The 18,662-nt window shown below is 42.4% G+C and overlaps 1 protein-coding gene across 21 annotated transcripts in view; it reads right to left on the reverse strand.

The window, feature by feature from the left end:
* KALRN (kalirin RhoGEF kinase) overlaps positions 1 to 18,662 on the reverse strand; it is a 661,253-nt gene that overhangs the window by 177,274 nt on the left and 465,317 nt on the right. For 6 of the 21 annotated variants that reach the window (XM_041763166.1, XM_041763175.1, XM_041763149.1 and 3 more), the window contains exon 34: positions 13,160 to 14,637. The exons of the other annotated variants lie outside the window; for them this stretch is intronic. In XM_041763166.1, coding sequence (XP_041619100.1) covers positions 14,575 to 14,637 — 63 coding nt within the window. In that variant the 3' untranslated portion in view covers positions 13,160 to 14,574. Of the gene's footprint in view, positions 1 to 13,159; positions 14,638 to 18,662 lie in introns of those variants that run through there. 21 annotated transcript variants of the gene reach the window in all.

Here is an 18,662-nt window from a genome sequence, read left to right on the forward strand (position 1 = left end):
GCTTTGTAAATACTATGCTTTTATAAATTGTAAGTTTGTGGCAACCCTACATTAAGCAAGTCTATTGGTACCATTTTCCAACAGCATTTGCTTACTTTGTGTCTCTGTGTCACATTTTGTAATTCTCACAGTATTTCAAACTTTTTCAATATTACTATATTTGTTATGGTGATCTGTGATCAGTGATCTTTGATGTTATTATTGTAATTGTTTGCCACGAACTGCATCCAAGTAAGATTAAGCAAACTTAGTCAATAAATGTGGTGTGTTCTGATGGCTCTGATGATGGGCTATTTCTGAATCTCTCCCTCCTTCCTTGGGCTTCCCCTATTCCCTAAGATATAGCAATACTGAAATCAGGTCAACTAATAACTCTACAAAGGCCTCTAAGTATTCAAGTGAAAGAAAGAGTCTGTATATCTCTTACTTTAAATCAGAAGCTAGAAACAATTAAGCTTTGTGAAGAAGGCATGTTGAAATACCAAGACAGGCCAAAAGCTAGGCCTCCTGCACCAAACCGTTAGCTAAGTTGGGAATGCAAAGAAGAGTTCTTGAAGGAAATTAAAAGTGCTACTCCAGTGAACACAAAAATGGTAAGAAAGTGAAACAGCCTTATTGCTGATATGTAGAAAGTTTGGGTGGTCTGGATAGAAGATCAAACCAGACACAACATTCCCTTAAGCCAAAGTCTAATCCAGAGCAAGGCCCTAACTTATTATTATTTATTCTAGGAAGGCCAAGAGAGGTGACGAAACTGCAGAAGAGAGGTTGGAAGCTAGCAGAGGTTGGCTCATGAGGTTTAAGGGAAGAAGCCATCTCCATGAAAGTGAAGGGTAAGCAGCAGGTGCTGATGGGGAAGCTGCAGCAAGTTGTCCAGAAGACCTAGCTCAGATAATTCATGAAGGTAGCTACACTAAACAATACATTTTCAGTATGGACCACAGAGCTTTTATTGAAAGTAGAAGCCATCTAGGACTTTCATAGCTAGAGAGGAGAAGTCAGTGCTTCAAAGGACAGGCTGACTCTCTTGTTAGGGGCTAACGCAGTGGCTGACTTGAAGTTGAAGCCAGGGCTCATTGACCATTCTGAAAATCCCAGAGTCCTTAAGAATTATACTAAATCTACTCTGCCTATGCTCTATAAATGGAACAACAAAGGCTGGATGACAGCATGTTTGTTTACAACATGATGTACCAAAAATTTTAAGCCCCCTGTTGAGACTCACACTCAGAAAAAAGATTCCTTTCAAAATATTTCTGCTCATTGACAATACACCTGGTCACCCAAGAGCTCTGATGGAGACCTACAAGATTAACGTTTTCACACAGACTATCACAACATCCATTCTGCAGTTTGTGCATCAAGAAGTAATGTCAACTTTCAAGTCTTATTATTTAAGAAATACATTTTGAAAAAAAAAAAAGAAATACATTTTGTAAGGCTCTAACAGTGATTCCTTTGATGGATCTGGGCAAAGTATACTGAAAACCTTCTGGAAAGGATTCCCCATCCTAGCTGCCATTAAGAACATTTGTGATTCATGGGAAGAGGTCAAAATAGTGACATTAATAGGAGTTTGGAAGAATTTGGTTCCAACTCATCAAGTTCAAGACTTCAATGGAGGAAATAACTGCAGATATGGTGGAATATTCTACCAAACAACATCACATGCTATAGAGAAATTGTGAACTGAAGACTTAATCAGTGCACTAACCTCACTGTTGTTTTATTTTAAGAATTGCCACAGCCACCCAACCTTCAGCAACCATCGCCCTGATTAACATGGAAGAAGCATCCTTCTTCAATTTATGTTTTATTGTTGTATAAAGAAGAAAACGTATAGACAATATTATTTTGGAGCCAGGTTCTTTGGATTTCTCATCTACAAAAATGAATTTTAGAATGTTTTGATTTGTGGGCCATGCTTAAATGGTTATGCAGAAGAATTCATATGAGTATACCTATTAAAAATAAAAAGAATTAAACATTCAAAGAAAAAAAAAACATGGAAGCAGCAGCCATCAACATTGAGGTAAGACCCTCCACCAGCAAAAAGATTACAGCTTGCTGAAAGCTCTGCTTATGGTTAACATTTTTTAACAATAAAGTATTTTTAAACTAAGATACATGCGGTGTTTTAAAGAAATAATGCTAATGTATACTTAATAGACTACAGGATAGTGTCAACACAACTCTTATATGCCCTGAAAAACAAAAAAAGTTCATTTGACTTGCTTTATTGCAATACTTGCTTTATTTTGCAAGTGGTCTGGAACTGAACCTGCAGGATCTTCAAGGTATGCCTGCATACATTTGAAATTATCTCTCTCCTTTTCACACTCTCACACATACCCATCTGTTAAGTAGACCCAAAATTCGAGAATCTGAGTTAGAGCCAAAATCTAAATATCACGTTAAGAGCCAAAATGTAAATTATTTGCAAATATGACTTGATGTTAACTGCTAATGTAATCATTCTGATGCTCACCAAATATTTTTAGCCCTCTGCCTTCTGGACATATAGCTCAGCTGTTTTTCTGGCTCCTGTTGGTTTTATAGGGCCATACGACTAATTCTGGCCATTGATGCTGAGTCATTTCCACACTGGATCATTTAATTGTGGGTTAAGATCTTTAAGAATTCCCTATCTGTCTGGGATGGTAACTGGCAACTAGAAGCTGGTCAGTCAGAGCCCCTGATTCCCCTGTGATGAAAGAGCCCCTCGCCACCCCATTAGGAACATATAGTGTTAGCAAGAAATAAATCCTTGTTGTTTTAAGCTCACCAATATTTTCAGAGTTGTTACCACAGCATAACTTTGCTTATTCTGAAAAATACATCTGCTTTCATTTCCTTTGGATGGAACTATCTTAGGGACGGATATTGGTAGGACTCTAGGAACACTGAGAGAGTGGTAGGAAGATAAAGCTAAGAAATGGATAGAGTTGCAGTGGGGCCATTCTGAGACAAATATGGACATATACAAATGGAATGCAATTTGTAGAGACCTACTAGCTTTCATTATTGTTGTTGTTACTACTACTACTACCACAATGCTGATTATTAGTTCTATTATTAGTTTTTTTTAAAACAACCTGAAGATTACTGCTTTTACATGCTATAATTCATTCTTGGTATTGGGTAAAGATACAGAGGGAGGACAGAACCTTCTAGCTTTTAGACCCCCCAGGCTAATGCAATAGCTATTCATCATACATAGTATGAATTTTGTTGAGTATTTATATTTTCTCACACAATTGGACTATAGAATTCTAGTTAAGGACCACATTTTATATTCCTTGTGTGTACTTTTGAAACAGTCTTAAAAATCAATAAAATCAAGCTGAAGGCAGGCTTTACTTGCTTGTTAGGGAACTGGTGTCAGATTCCATTGTTGACCAACTCTTGGACTGACTCACAACAGATGCATGGATTCTCACGTTTTCATTTCCTGTAGTTTTAGGAATGCTTAATACGAGTCATGGGCATGGGGATGGGGGCAGGTCAGAGAGGAGAAGTGCATTTTCAATCAACACTATTTTTAGAACTTTAGTCCTCACTGGTGACCAACTTAGTGAAGAAAATCAAATAAGAGACATTTTTCAAATTGACTTCTCAGAGCAATTGTTTCATTTTTCTTGGATAATGTGTTCTGCTGGGTTTGTTCTCTTTACTGCTCCTGCCCTTAGTGTTTTTCCTTTTTTAATCTTTCCATTTGCCATTTTTAACTAAAAATGCTCTATAGAGCTCCAAAAGTTAAGTGATACATTTAAGAACTCATGGGTGGGTACAATACAGACTGTTGAGAAAGGAGTTGGCATTTATCTGAATCTTTTGAATTGTCAGCGACCAACCTCATGGTAGCTTCCCACACCTGGCTGTGCACCTGGGTTTCCCTTTGCTCCTTTGATTATGACCTCGTAGTTTCTTTGCTAAATTTTCTATTGCTTTCCCTGTTTAACAATTCTGGCCTTCAATCCTTGATTTTAACTTTGTCTATATGATCATGCACCAAACCTGTCTTCTACTCTTCATTATCTGGACGGAACTCCAGCAGCATGCTCCTTATACTTGCCAAGTATGACGTTATTCTGTAGAACTCCTTCCTACTCCCTGGTTGTGCAATGCAGGTATTTGCCTACCAGTCTGTTTGCATTAAAGATGTAGAATATTTCTCTCTGTATTTCTGCACACTGATGGTCTATATTATGCAATTGTACTTGCGGTACTTACTCTGTGTCTGGCACTAATATAGGCAGTGAAGATATAACAGTGAAAAAAGTAAAGAATACTTGCCCTCCCAGAACTTACCCTACAGCAATGACAAATCCAATTACCAGTATCATTTGACATGGATCCTATAAAACTATGCTGATTCTTTGTCCAGCTAATGACCTACATGTACATGGAAGTTCAAATGTCTTTGCATCCTTTTTTTACTTTTAATTTTAGTTCACAACTACATTTTCATGAAACTAGGCCAAAAGACAGTTGATCCATACCAGGTATGGTTAGAAGCTGCCTACAACACATACAATACATGTTGTTCCAGGAAAATAGAAAATAACCAAATGCTACATTTAATTTCTCATAGTCACATGGAGAATGTGATTTTGTTTGCCATTTTATTTGCCACCAGTTGGCTCCTGGGCCAAGAGCTGAGCTGCAATGGACTTGTCCCACACAGCCCTTTTCCAGAGGGTCTAACCAATGTCATTTGAGACTAGTTTTTCTAAATATCTCTGGCAGATGACCCTCTGGACTTGGTAGTACAGTGTATCTCTCTAGATAAGGCTTAGCATTAGATAGGAGCTATCACACGATGAATGTGCACATTCGCATGCTAGTACTCTCAGCTCCCCTCTCAGTTGGCTTCAATCTCAAAAGCTTGTCTCTTGAGGGCAAACTCATAGCTGGGAGGAAAGCACCAGCTTCTCCTTAAGCCCCAAGTCTGCTGCCTATATTTAATGAGTCCTCATTGGGGTTTGGGAGAACAGGGAAGCTACATTTACACCACAACTGCTACTGAGCCATCCTCCTGCTGTCAGGGACTTAGATCAAGCTTGAACATATCTATTACTTGAGCACAAGACGCGGATTACTATCTCAAGACTCTAGCATGAACTTCCAGGCTTCTTCATTGGATCTTTTGGGGCCTCGTGCTATTTGTGATAAAGAGAACCAGGACTCTCTCTGTCTTTGTACTAGTGCCTGGGGTCTGTCCTAAACAGACAGGCATGTTTTTTTTTTTTTTTTTTTAAAAAAAAGATTTTATTTATTCATGAGAGACACAGAGAGAGAGAGATGCAGAGACACAGGCAGAGGGAGAAGCAGACTCCCTGCGGGGAGCCCAATACGGGACTCGATCCCAAGACCCCGGATCACGACCTGAGCCAAAGGCAGATGCTCAATCACTGAGCCACCCAGGTGCCCTCACCTTCTAGTCCTAACGGAACACCTCAGACTGCAGCCTACATGCCAAGCCTCAGGATGGTGACAGGAGAGGCTCAGGGGTGAAAATAAGCTGGCTGTGATCCACTTCTTCACATCCAGCCTCAGAGGCACACAGCTTGTTACGAACTTAAAAGGCAGCCACAGTGAGTCTGTAAGGCTTACTGAAATGGGTGGGCTGAGAGTAAAGTGATGAGCTGGAAAGAATAGGAAACTATTCTTCCTGCTGCTGCTAAACCTTTATCAAGCTAGACTTGAAGGGCCCTGCAGTCTACTGGGAACTGCAGGGGTGGGGGGGAGGTAATGAAAGGGAATTCATATTTTAAATCTATTAAGGACAAAAATACTGTACCATAATTCTCAGAATCTGCAATGCCCCCTTTGAGCCTCCAGATACTTATAAGTACTATATTCCATGAAATCTTGGTTCCTAGATTCATTTTATATTTAGACCACACATGGATTTATTTTCAAGGATCTCACCATGTGAACTTTGAAGGATTTCTGGCCACACTACAGGTAAGGTCCTTATCAGTCTGAATGGAATCCAGGCTCCTCTAATCAAGCCTAATACCAAATCAGAAAGGCTCTCTTGGACTGATGGATACGGAGGGAGTAGTCTGGGGTCTCACTTGACTTCTAGGGCATACTCTTGGGCATCCTCTTGCTCCAGTGGAGGCATGAAGGCTGGGGAAAAGGTCATATTACCTGAGAGCTGCTATCTGGTCCTAGGTAAGACCACTTCTCCCCATGTCTTCATGTCTGACTGGGAAGTAATGGAGAGAGATTTCTAAAACCTCCTGGGTACTTCTACTAGAGCCCTCCCCACCACATCCTCCTCCAACACTCACTGCCTCTTACCACTATGTGACTTGGAAGCATCTGTACCAATTTCATTATACTCCACATCCTTGTTTATGTCAGTCACCAGAACTCAGATCCTCCCTTCACTTCTTTCATCCCCTGAACTTCTTACATCCCTCTGAAGCTATATTTTTCTATATGGCATGTATCATCACCTGGCAATTTATATATTTTACTTGTTTGTCTGTATTCCCACCAGAATGTCAGCTCCATGAGGGTAGGAATTCTTCTCTGCTTCATTGTTGTTGTTGTTGTTGTCTAAAATAGTGCTTGGCATAGTGGGTATTCAACAAATACTTGTTGAGTAAACAAGTGATGTGATGGATAGGTAAGTATTTATTGAGAGTCACTAATTACTGACAATGTCCATTTTCTTGTTTTTTGGATGAATGACCCCTTCATTGACCTCTTGGATGTATAACCTTTCCATAGTTTCTAATAGTTGAGGGGACCCTCCAGAATCCAAATGATCACATTACTTTAGGCATAATCCTTGACACCCCTCCTCCATGTTAAACATTAGCCAAAGCAACCAGTGTGTCCAGTGTAACGATTGATGCTATCCCATCTCAATCCTCTACATCCCCCACCTTGGCTCATAAATGCATTCTTTTATAAGACATTTAATTCAGGAGAAAACAGCCAGATTTCTGACTATAACAGACAAATTTGAGGGCATAATAATGGGAAACAGGCATGTAGGATGGTCTAAGCAATCATCTTTGTAACAGCATTGGACTCATTGGACTAATTTCTTTCTCACTTTAATTTTTGAGTCATTCATTCCTCAGAAGCTAGGATTGCTGGCTTTTGTGGTGTTTTGTTTTGTTTTGTTTTAATTCATGAGAGACACAGAGAGAGGCAGAGACACAGGCAGAGGGAGAAGCAGGCTCCCTGCAGGAAGCCTGATGCAGGACTTGATCTCAGGACTCCAGGATCACCACCTGAGCCAAAGGCAGACTCAACCACCGAGCCACCCAGGTACCCCCACGAATGCTGGTTGATAGCTTCTCCTAGAAGGCTATGCACCTGTCTGGCCCTATCAGCAATCTTGCCCTGTACCATGAAGCTGGAATGTCACCATTTACATTCTGCAACACTAGCCAATCAATTGTGCCCTGCAAAGGCCTCTCTCTTTAATGACCTATGCCATCTCCAAGCCTGCCTGTGTGGCCTTGCTGGATGGACAGAAAGTACTTAGATTATTTGTGATGGCTTGGCTTGGAGGCCTACGTCTATGGCTCTCCAACAAATTTGTTGGCTGGATGGTCCTAGAAACAGCAAAAAATAAAGCAATATGTAGCACCTTCAACATTGAATGAGAATGTAAGAAGAGTCTGGAAAGTACAAAGTCTCCTATTTCCATCACTAACTTCCAGCTGGCCTTGGAGGAATGGAACTGTGTAAATCGATTTTATTACTGACTTGTTCCTCCCAGGGCCAAGATGCCCATGCAAGTCCTTATGAATCTATGCAACATTAGAGCAATACTTGGAGTGCCATAGTTATGGGTCACTCTCTGAGTAAGAATGCCACACCAATGAAAACTAAATCCTGCTTTTACATCAACTATATTTCAGTCCCCACTCTTACCCTGGTACTTCCTCTTACCCTGATGGGTGTCATAATGACAACTCAGCAAAACTTGGTACAGCCAAATGTAGAAACTCCAGTCTATGCTTGGGTGTAAGGCCCATTAAAAGGTCACCACTGAGGGCAACAGAATCCCTGGACATCCCTACAAATAAAATGATACTGCTATTCCCCCATTCCAGAAACTCAAAGACAGATACATAGAGACTCCCTCCCCCATCACTGCTATTTCTGAATCCTCTAAATTCTTCCTGTGGCTATCACTATCCATGATCACAACCACCCACAGTAGGCTTGGCTACATTATCACGCCACTAGCACTCTTGATGGTCACTGGTAAGACTGGTTATAGCATCTGTGCTGTGAAAACGCCCTCTAGGGCCAGGAGACGCTTGCAGAAGTGGCAAAAATAGAGCTCATAAGACAGATCTGAGATCCAGCTGCATATTTGCTCTGAGTCCCCACTCTCTTGGGACTCCACTGTTCACAAAGCCCAAACTAAAGCAGAGTGGGTTCAGAGCCTGAGCAGCTACTTTATGAGGGAGTGAAAGGTGTTGCACATTCAGGTGGCCCAACAAATAGTGGGAAGGCATGTCAGTGGTATTCCTTGAGTCACTTGGTTAGCAGGACTACAATCTTATCTTTCAGCTATAATTTTGGTTTTCTAAACTTGTTTCCCTTTTTGGATTATGAATTTGGAATTTGTTTAAAGGGCTCACATCCTCACAAAATCCTTTTTACTGGCCTTCAACACCTTTCTATGCATATGTATTTGTGTATACATATGCATTAACACACACACGTACACACACGTTGTTGGATTATGGTCTGCATCTCTTCTCTTCACAGACTGTCTAATACCTACCCAACTAACTGAATCCTCTGCATCCTACCACACCTCCCCCAATCCTACCTATTTTCTTATATGCTCAGTCTCTGTGTTGCAGTGGGCATGAACTTTTTTTTTTTAAAGGAATAGTCATTTTTATAGCATACTTTAGAGTCCAAAACTCAGGAAAAAAAAAACACACATTCTCATGGGATTTTCATCAGTATGGAATTTCTAATCATGCAAGCCTTATGACCCTCATATACTCAATCTGTGACAGTCCACACGTGGAAATCAACAGCAAATTTTAGATCCTATACTGCCCCTAGTTACTGTGTTTTGGGGCTGTTTATGCACATCTCCACGTGTGCTCAGAAGAGGAAGTGGTGCTCCTTCTTCACCCCACTCTTCTCTTTCCCAGGTACATCTTCTTTCTTAATGATACCTATTTTATGTTGAAACTAAAAAAACCCATCAGCTAGCTTTAATTGAGCATATGGTGAGTAAAGAGAATTGAAATGGGAGAAGCTCACATGGTTTATACTCTGCATCTAGAATATACTTGAATGTTAACTTTTCTATATAATTTACAGAGTAATTATGCCATGTTCTTGGAGGATAGGATTACTTCTAACTCAATTTTGTAGCCTGTTCAGTGGTTCTTACAGAGTCTGGTACATCGTAAGTGATTAATAAATGCTTATTGAATAAATGAGTGGTCTTAAAGGCAGTACTGAAGGAAAATGTCAGAATATCAGTGGGTTGAGGGACAGATGAGGGCAGTTTTAGAAATAAAACTTCTAAAACCTTGGGCTCCTGGATGGTCAAAAGCATCCAGAAGCTGAAGAGAGCTCCTTGTAACCCAGGGGGCACTGTCTGTGAGAGTCCATGAGATATCTCACTCTCTCACTGTGAGGAATCAGTGTAGGCCTGGAGAAAATAACCAGAAGAGCAAGTGCTGGAAGGGAGAATTTTTATCTTTCATGCCCCATACCCATGATTTTGTTTTTTATATTTAAATACCAGAGAACATGATTCACCAGCCATCAGATTTAACAAAACCCACTCTTATTTTGCTGTGTGCTTTAGTGATACAGAAAACTTTCAATTATCTCTGCTAATGGAAAGGAAGCAATGGTACGGATAATCAAAATGCCATTTCTATTTGCCTTTGGAAGTATTATGTGTACTTTTCCCTCAGCAGGTTTGCTTTCATAATGATTAGTTCTAGCTCAGGCTAATATTAAAATGAGTTAGCATTTTCTCTGTATAACATCTGATGGTAGAAGAGAAGAGATGTGTTTATGGCAGAGGAAACTCATGCAGGGCTTAGTATTTGCCACAGTTAATCGCCCACATGGATAATCTACCTGCAGCAAGTGGGATTTTAAACAGAGCAAAAGGCAAAGAGTGGCTACATGTCCTGGATTTCAATGACCCAGGTAGATGCCCCCGGAGAAAGCTGTAGCTAGCATTATGAACAGTGTTAAAGGAGATAGAACCCTGGGCTAGGCATATGGCCACTGGGGTTCCCTGATGCCCAAAGGAGGCCATATAACCCCTTTATGTCTCAATTTCCTTATCCAGGAAAATGTAATAATGAAAAAAAAATGTAATAATGACACCTGTTCTACCTAACAAGTTAACTGTGCCAAAAGAGAACAGTGGGCTAAAGGACCTATAAAAGTATGAAATGCTAAGAAAATGCAAAGCACTGATAGACAAGCAATGAAATATTGTTGTTGCCACCTTTTCAGGGAGTCCCGTTTCCTGTGGATCTTGCTCTTCAAGAACAGATACTTTAATAGTGTCCATGCAACCTAGTGAGTGGACGCATCCTTTTTCAGGTAATTATTTCATTTTAATAGGGACCTTCCAGCTACTAATAGGTTGACCTGGTGGCTCTCAAGGTGTGGTCCCTGGATGAGTAGCAGTAGCATTTCTTGGGAATTTGTTAGAAATACAAATTCTTGGCTCTATCCCCATGTACTGATTCACAAACTCTGGGAGTGGGGCCCAGCCATCTGTTTTAACAAGTCCTCCAGATGAGTCTGATACATACTCAAATTTAAGAACCACTGGTTAGACTGAAGGAGAAAAAAGCAAGCTAGGAATAGGGCTCTGGGACATGCCACTGACAACCTTTTACATTCCTAAAGGAGGTACTTCCCTGGCTTATGGGACTCTTCACATCATAGTGCATAGCTCTGTAGGTGTGAGTGTCTGAGTGCATGTGTGTATGTGTGTGTGTGTAAAATGATGATCTGGAATATCATTTTCTCAGGTAGGTCTCTTTCCCACCACCCTAACAATGCATCCCCACCTTGGAGACTCCCTACCCACTTTTCCTGATTTAATTTTCTTTGTAGCACTTATCGTCTTCCAATATGCTGTATTATTTCCTTCTCTATTTTGTTAATTGTCTGACTCCCTGATCTAGAATATATGCCCCACAAGGGCAGTCCATTTTGATCAGTGCTGTGTCCCCAGCTCTGAGAGCTGTGCCTAGCTGTACTGGCAGGCACTCAGTAAATATTTGTTGAATTAATGGGTGAATGAAAAGCTGCTGAACCTGGGAGATGAGAAAATATTGGGGTCAGACCAAAACACTGAAATACCCACAAGCATCCTTATTAGGCAATGTTGCAATGGCATGGGAGACCTGCCTCTCTGTTCCCGCTTTGGGCTCTGAAATAAGTCTTCAAACAAGGCTTGGGTATATGCCAACCTCGGGGTGTTGGTTCACTACACTGTTCATCATTACAAATAATGCTATCTGGTTTTTCCTAGGCTTCGGGAGGGTGTAATGATTGACCAACATGTTTATCTGGCTGTTTGGGGCTGGGAGCAGTCTACGGATGTGCAACAGACTACAGTGTGACATGGCAGGGAAAACAGCAGTCTAAGAATGAAAACCAGTTCTAGTCCTCTGCCCCAACTCCCTCTGTGGTCTTGGGCAAACTGCTTAGCGTTTCTGGGTCTCATTTCATTTGTTGATCTCAGTCATCTTCAAGGCCCCTTCCTGCAGTTGCTATTATAAATACATTCATGTGTTGCTTGATTAATGTACGTCTCCTCTACTGGCAAGCTCCATGAGAACAAAGGTGAGTCTGTATTTGCTCACCTGGTTCATATGCCCAGTGCTTGCAGGCATTAGGTATTTGCTAAGTGAGCAAATCCTTATAAAAGCCAGATGGTGATCTCAGACTCATCAGCCTGTGCTCTGCACAAGGATGTCACAGGGACATGGATGTGGGCTACAAAGACCTGGCCTGGAAGAGACCTCCAATCACACATGGAAGAGGCCTCCAAAGAAGAGCAGGACGCTGGCTGTGCCCCCTCCCGCCCAGGGCATACAGAAGGTGCACAATTCATTAAGGTGAAGACGGTGGCACAGGGGTGAGTGCAGGGGTGAGCCCAAGTTGGGCACTGGGGCATCAGCCCTGTGGTTTGAAAAAGCATGGATCTGGAGATTAGAGACCTAAATTTGAATCACAGATCTGCTATATTCTAGCTTTATGACTTTATAGAAGTTATTTACTTCTCTTAGCTTTAGACTTTTCATCTGGAAAGTGAAGACAGAACTGCCTGCCTCTCAGGATGGCTGTGAAGATTAGAGGAGACGCTATATCTCAGGTGCCTTAGCAGCACCTGTATGAGAAAGGTGCTCAGTAAACAGAAGCCCCATTGTCTGGTTCTGCCCTCCTGGCCCCTCATGAGGTTTCTAACAATACTTCCTTCCCCAGAGAACCAGTCTCAGTTGGTTACCAGCTCATGGCAGTGCCCTGGCCAGTTTGGCTGAGGGGGATAAAGATTGAGAAAAAGGTATTTCTCAAAATATCTCCCTTTGGAGATCCATGTTTTCTTCTTTTGCTTCCAGTTTGCTTAATGAGATTTTGAGATTTCTAGCTTGCTATGGCCTGAGAGCAAAAGTTGCAAATTTGTAAATAAAATTTAACAACTCATTATCTTTTGAACGTGCCAAGATTTATCACTGAACAGAACATGTTTGAACCTTGCTTGTCCGTCTTTTGGGGTGCCTTTGTCTCTCTTTCCACCTGTTCCCTCCCTGGGAGAGTTAATTATACTCCAGCTCCTGCCCTGCTTCCTCCACTCCCCACCCGCCCCCGCCCGCACTCTACCACTACATATGGCCACCTTTATTCTGGAAAACAAATTCTGTTGCTAGGCAACCAGAACACAAAATTGCTGTGGTTGACATGATTCTTATTAATGACCGCAATTGCAGAAGTGCCGCCATCACGGCATGTCATACGTATGCTTGCTGCGTCTGTTCCCCCCGCCCCACTCCCCCGCTAGATAGATCTTTCCAGAAAAGTGGGATGGGGTGGATCCCTGGTAGAAAATTAAGGGCCTCAGCACTCAACAGAAAGTATTTATAAATCACTGTATATCAACAGCCTGCTTTAGAATCATTTTATTAGAACACATTCAAGAAAGTGACATACGGAAAAAAGACAGCAGCAATTCTCAATCATGCAAATGCCCATGTTAAGGTTCTCCATTGGATTTAAATTCAAGTACAAAGACAGTCCTTTCCTGAGCCAGGTGCAATTCCAGGGAATGACACTGTGAATTGAGAGTGCATTTCCTCCACAAAGTTCAGAACACTGAACAAGTCCCATCCTCACAAGATTGCGAGGTACATGGAAGTGTAAACTTTCAGGATCTTAAGGACCCCTTTACCCGGCCCTCCCCCATAACCCAGCTGGAGGGTGAGCCCAACGTCGGGACCTTTTAGAAATAAGGTTTAGTCTATGGAAAATAAAGCAGTGGGCCTTAAAAAATTAGAAAATGAGTGTGTATATATATATACATATATATATATAGGTATGTAATGGAATCATCTTTGCCTCTTGATTTGGTGTGGGGTTTCCAGGAAACTCTGTTAGTGGTTCGGGCTCTCTTGAGTGTCTTTGAAGCTGGAGGACTTCTTAAACTTTTAACTTTTTATTATGAAAAATCGCAAACACATACAAAAGTGGAGAGAATGGTATAATGAATGGCCACATCCCGACCTTCTAGACTCAACAGTTAACCAACATGGAGCCAGTTTGTTTCATTTATTTCCTCTCCCACTTCCCACCCACCCCCGACAGGATAATCTGGAAGCACAGCAGGCTAGGAGGGTGGTCTTTGAACCAGAGACCTCAGGAATGAGTGAGGTTAGAGGAGCTGGAAAATCCTGACAAAACCTGGGCAGGCTGACGCAGATAGAACATTTGTTGGGGATGTGGTTGGGCCAATGTTTGGGAACAGCTAGAGTTAACCCTCCTCTTCTCTACCATAAACTATCCCTTGTTCCTCCTCCCTCTTTGTCATGAGGTGGGAGAGGTAGGCTAGATTAGAATGATGGGTTTTCTGGATTAGGGGCCACTGACAACAGAAAGGTTCAATATGGAGCAAAACTCCAGAGATAGGTATATCCCTCTGACAAATGTGCCCACTCACGCTGCAGACCCCCAGGGCAGTGAGGGCCTGGAGTGCCTGGTGTTCGGACTGGGAGCTGGGGGAGAAGTAGCTTGGGTCATGGGGCCTCTCACAGGTCCCTACCGTCCCACCATTTTCAACTTTGGAGGGAAGCTCAGCAACCTCGAATTGCACCCAGTAGAGAAGCAGGGAGCCCGAGGGGCAAGCCCATGGCCCAGGTGGGCAGGTTTTGCTTGGAACATGTTGCCCTCTGAGCAAAGGCTGTACCCCACACCAGCCCTGCCAGAGCAGTCTCAAGAGAGGTGGGTGATGGGAGTCCAGGTGGGAGGTCCCAACGGCGGCACGGCTAACCCGGTGAGCTGCAGGGACAAGTCCCAGGCTGCGCGCTAAACGTAAGTGGAGAAAGGATCTCCAGGTCCCAGGTGCCACCGAGGAGCAAGGTTGCCATCCTGTTAAGAAAAGGGCCGGGGCTCTGTGATTTGCGTATGACTTTGCAAAAATCTGCATGAGATCCCGTAGCCCTTTATAGAAAACAGAGTTAAATCATCAGTGCAACCTACTGTATTTCTAGCAACCCAATGCACAGAGTGCAACCTGGCAAATACACAATCATTTTTTGAGAAGAGGAAATGGAGTGAGTAGAGTGCTGTGTAGGACATTCCTTGGTCTGAAGGTTCAGAAGAAGCCAACCAAGTCCAGGATCCAGATGAGGATCGCTGACTGGCCACTTTCGCTAACTTTGTCAGGGTTCCAATCCATATACTTTTCCTTGCAATAGTTCCCAGTTGAGGAGTCCTGCAGTGGTTTCCCAATGTCCCACGCATAAAAGAGTAGAGCCAGGAAGACTTTAAGAGGGATGCATTCAATAGGAGGTCCTAGCAGCAGTGATCCTTAGTGTTTATTTCAGACCCTTTTTGTTGTGTTTCTTTGTTTCAACTCTTTTGGGATCCCTGTGCCTGCCAGAAAATCTCACTATGACATTCATTTGGGGGAAAGAAACTGAGAAAAGTTGACCCATTTATGTGGCAGATCTTTGGCAGTAAGTGACAAAATTTCTGGTTTCCAGGGTCCATGACATGTAGTAATCTGTAATTTTTCCAAGGCACGTGGTTGGTTTGTGAGGCCACAAGGCTGGCTGAAGGAGCGGATTACTGAGTGAGTAAGGGAGCGTGCCAGAAACCCGGCTTTTTTACTGCAGTGTGGCCACGCCAACCGTACTGGGCCACCGGAACAATGGAATGTTTCCTTAACAATGGCCCCTCAAAGAAAGCCAACTTCTAGTGCTCTTGGACCAATGAAGTATTCTAAAAAGCAATGGCTCAACAAGAGAAAAGTTCAAGACAAATTAAAGAGCATGATCTCATATCTGACTGTGGCTTAGCCGTTGGTGCTAAAAGCTCCATTATACTTGCCATATAGAAATGAGAAAACAATCCCAAACTCCCTTAGTAAGAACTCCAGCCAGGCAAAATCTGCTCATTAAGGGAGCGAAAACCCTGGAGCATCAAGTTAAAACGGTAGTTACTCTGAGCTGTGACAAAGTTTGGGGATATTTAGGATTCAGGAAAGGGGGAGGAGATCCTGAAGAAAGCCGGGAGCTGTACACACGCATTTGTGAAGTGGCTCATGGAACGTACTGGTGACCACTGAGCTCCCCTTTACCAGGGCAAAAGGGTCTTAGGAATTTTTGCATCCCATTGCATTAATGGGGAGGTGGGGGGTGCAGGGGCGGTGTCCGCTGCCCTGGTCCGCTCACACCATGGTTCACAGTCATTACCAGTTAGTTTATAAATGTGCCATGAGATCTGCAGAATTTATCACGGTGGCGGAATTTAACAGTTTTATAAATGCTGAATTTGACATTTTGTTCTTTATGCAGTTCTTAAAATTCTGAAGGGGGAGAGACAGTTTTTAAAACATACTTTTATTGTCATTCATTAAGATGGCTAGTTTTCATCCTCATTTTTACTGTCACTATCATGAACAGCTAATATTTGTTGACCATTTAGCTTGTGCCAAGCAAAAGGCTTAGTGTCCAGGATGCGTCATTTCACGTAATTTGCACCACAATGTTATGAGGTGGGTAATACCATTACCCTCATTTTGCAGACTGAAGCGCTGAGAGGCCCTGCCCAGGATCAAACAACCGGCAAGTGAAGGGCGTGAGATGGTGCTGTGGGTGGTGGGACTCCAAGGCTATCCTTAACCACTGTGCTATGTTGCCTCTTGTAAAGGAGAATCCATCTCCTGAGTGATAGTTGTAGGTTTGTGTGTTTGTGGATTCCAAAGGTCTTGGAAAGCATCTCACATATTTTAAGGATCCATTTTGTCCCCAGGGACCTAACTAGAAGTGGTTTGGATCACTTCATGACATGGATTCTTTAGGTTTTGCAGACAACTTTGCATCCCCTTTTAAGCCTCAAGTTGTGATTATCTCTGTGCACTTGCAAATCCGTCTGATGGTCTGACACATGAGACATCCAAGAAAGAAAGACATGTAGGCACACTGAACTTTTGTTCTCTAAAGCCCTGAGAAAATACAGACACACTGATATAGGAAGCCATGATTTTATATGGCCCGGCTGGCGACATGAAAGAGTAGTGGACACCAATGCATAGCTCTTAACTTTAAAAATGACAGCCATTCATAATCCCATTGAGATGATTTTTCTACAAATCTGGCCTAAAGAAAGGACTATGGGAACAGTGGAAGTGGAAATGTGGTGTGGGGAAATAGGCCATTACATTTTTTTTTGAGATGCAAATGATTTCTATTATTTAAAAAAGTAACTCCCAGCTTGGACTCCATATATAGGTTCCATATCCAGTCATCCTATACCTTTGGCATTTGAATCAAAAGCCTGAAGCTAGCTTTTAGAAAGATTTCCCTCATAATTCTGCCCGTTGCCTGTTTTGGAATCCTTAGCACAGAGACTCTCTCTATGTCCCAATCACTCCATCGCTGGAAAACCTGAGTTTTGTAGTGTTTCAACTGCATTTTTACATCTGCCAGAGCACATACTGTCTGAAAGTAGTTGTCTTAAGCATTTTTCATGAGGAGCAAGAATCAGTGAGACCTGCTTCAATAGGACAGTGGCTTTTATTAACCAGACCTCCCCAGTGTTCTTTTACTTTAGGTGGGGAGGGGCCTGTGTTGAGATTTCCCCCATCTCCCACTCTTCAGACACAGATTCCTTTATATCAGTACTTTGTACAATATAATGTAGGCTCCCTTCTAATACTAGACACTCGGGATGTAAGCTTTCTGGGCTTTAGAAAGTTGTTCTGCAGATCCTACTTGCACAAGAGACATCACTGGACACCCAGTAGCATAAAAATAGCCACCTATGGGGAACGTATGTATATATTATAGATTTATACCCTTTCTCGATCCATAAAGAACTTGAGGCAACTATTTTGCATCATATTTTTAAATGCCTCTTCAGTAGACTATGCGTTCTGGATGATTCTGATGGACTGCGAAACCAGTGAGGCAGGAGTGTGAGTGAATTACTACTCCCATGGTTAAGGCATAACAAACAGCTCCTCTACGTTTCTGATTTGTGCCTTGCTCTGCTAGGCACAGAGGTCAGTGAGCGACCGCCACGTGGGATCCACGGAACATGGAAGGCTAAGGTGTGACTCATCCAGATGATGGGGGGTGGCTAGTAATGATAGGACTAAGCCCATTTGGGCCATAATGTGTGCTCTGGCCTGAATTATCCAATTGTTTTCTTTAGTGAGCTTGTCTCGTGGAAGACAGTGTGCATAGTGGGTGTCGGAAAGACCTGGGTTCAAATCTTGGTTCACTTTCTGGTTGTGTGACCTTGGGCAAGTTCTTGAACCTCTCTGAGTGACATTTTCCTCATCTGCAAAATGAGGACAATGATACTTACCTTGGAGAACTGTTGTGAGGACCAAACGGATGGTGAGACCTAAAATGCCAGGCTCAAATTAGGAGTCCAGTGAGAGAGGCAGTTGTTATTGTCAGTTATTTATGCTCTGGACGGTTTCCTTGCAGGCAGCCTTTGTGCTTTCCTTGGCCTGCCCAATTATAATGGGGATTTCTAAGAGAAGGACTATGCCTTTCCCATTAGATGGGGCAGCAGGAGGCGGGGGGGGGGCGGTTATTATCCTTAGAGGGGACTTCCTGTGCTCTGTTTGTTTCCATTATACATGGGGATCTCGGCAAATACGATATTAACTGGTTTAAAAGAGCTTTTCTCCACACCAAAGGTCAAACTAGAGCCCGGACTGGAGATTTTCCTTGATGTAGCCATCAGAATTAAAAACTGAGCTACAGAGTAGTAAAAATGTTGAATTGTGTATGCAGGAGAGACGTAAACACCATGAAGTCTATCTTTTGTTTAGTTTTTTTTTTTTTTTTTTTAAGGACTGATCTTGTGACCTTCTTATGTGTTCTTTCTTGCTTTCTACTCTGCCTGACGGGTCTCCTTTGGGCTTCTAGATGTCT

This window comes from Vulpes lagopus, chromosome 1, assembly GCF_018345385.1.
Source record: "Vulpes lagopus strain Blue_001 chromosome 1, ASM1834538v1, whole genome shotgun sequence".
NCBI classification, from domain to species: Eukaryota; Metazoa; Chordata; class Mammalia; order Carnivora; family Canidae; genus Vulpes; species Vulpes lagopus.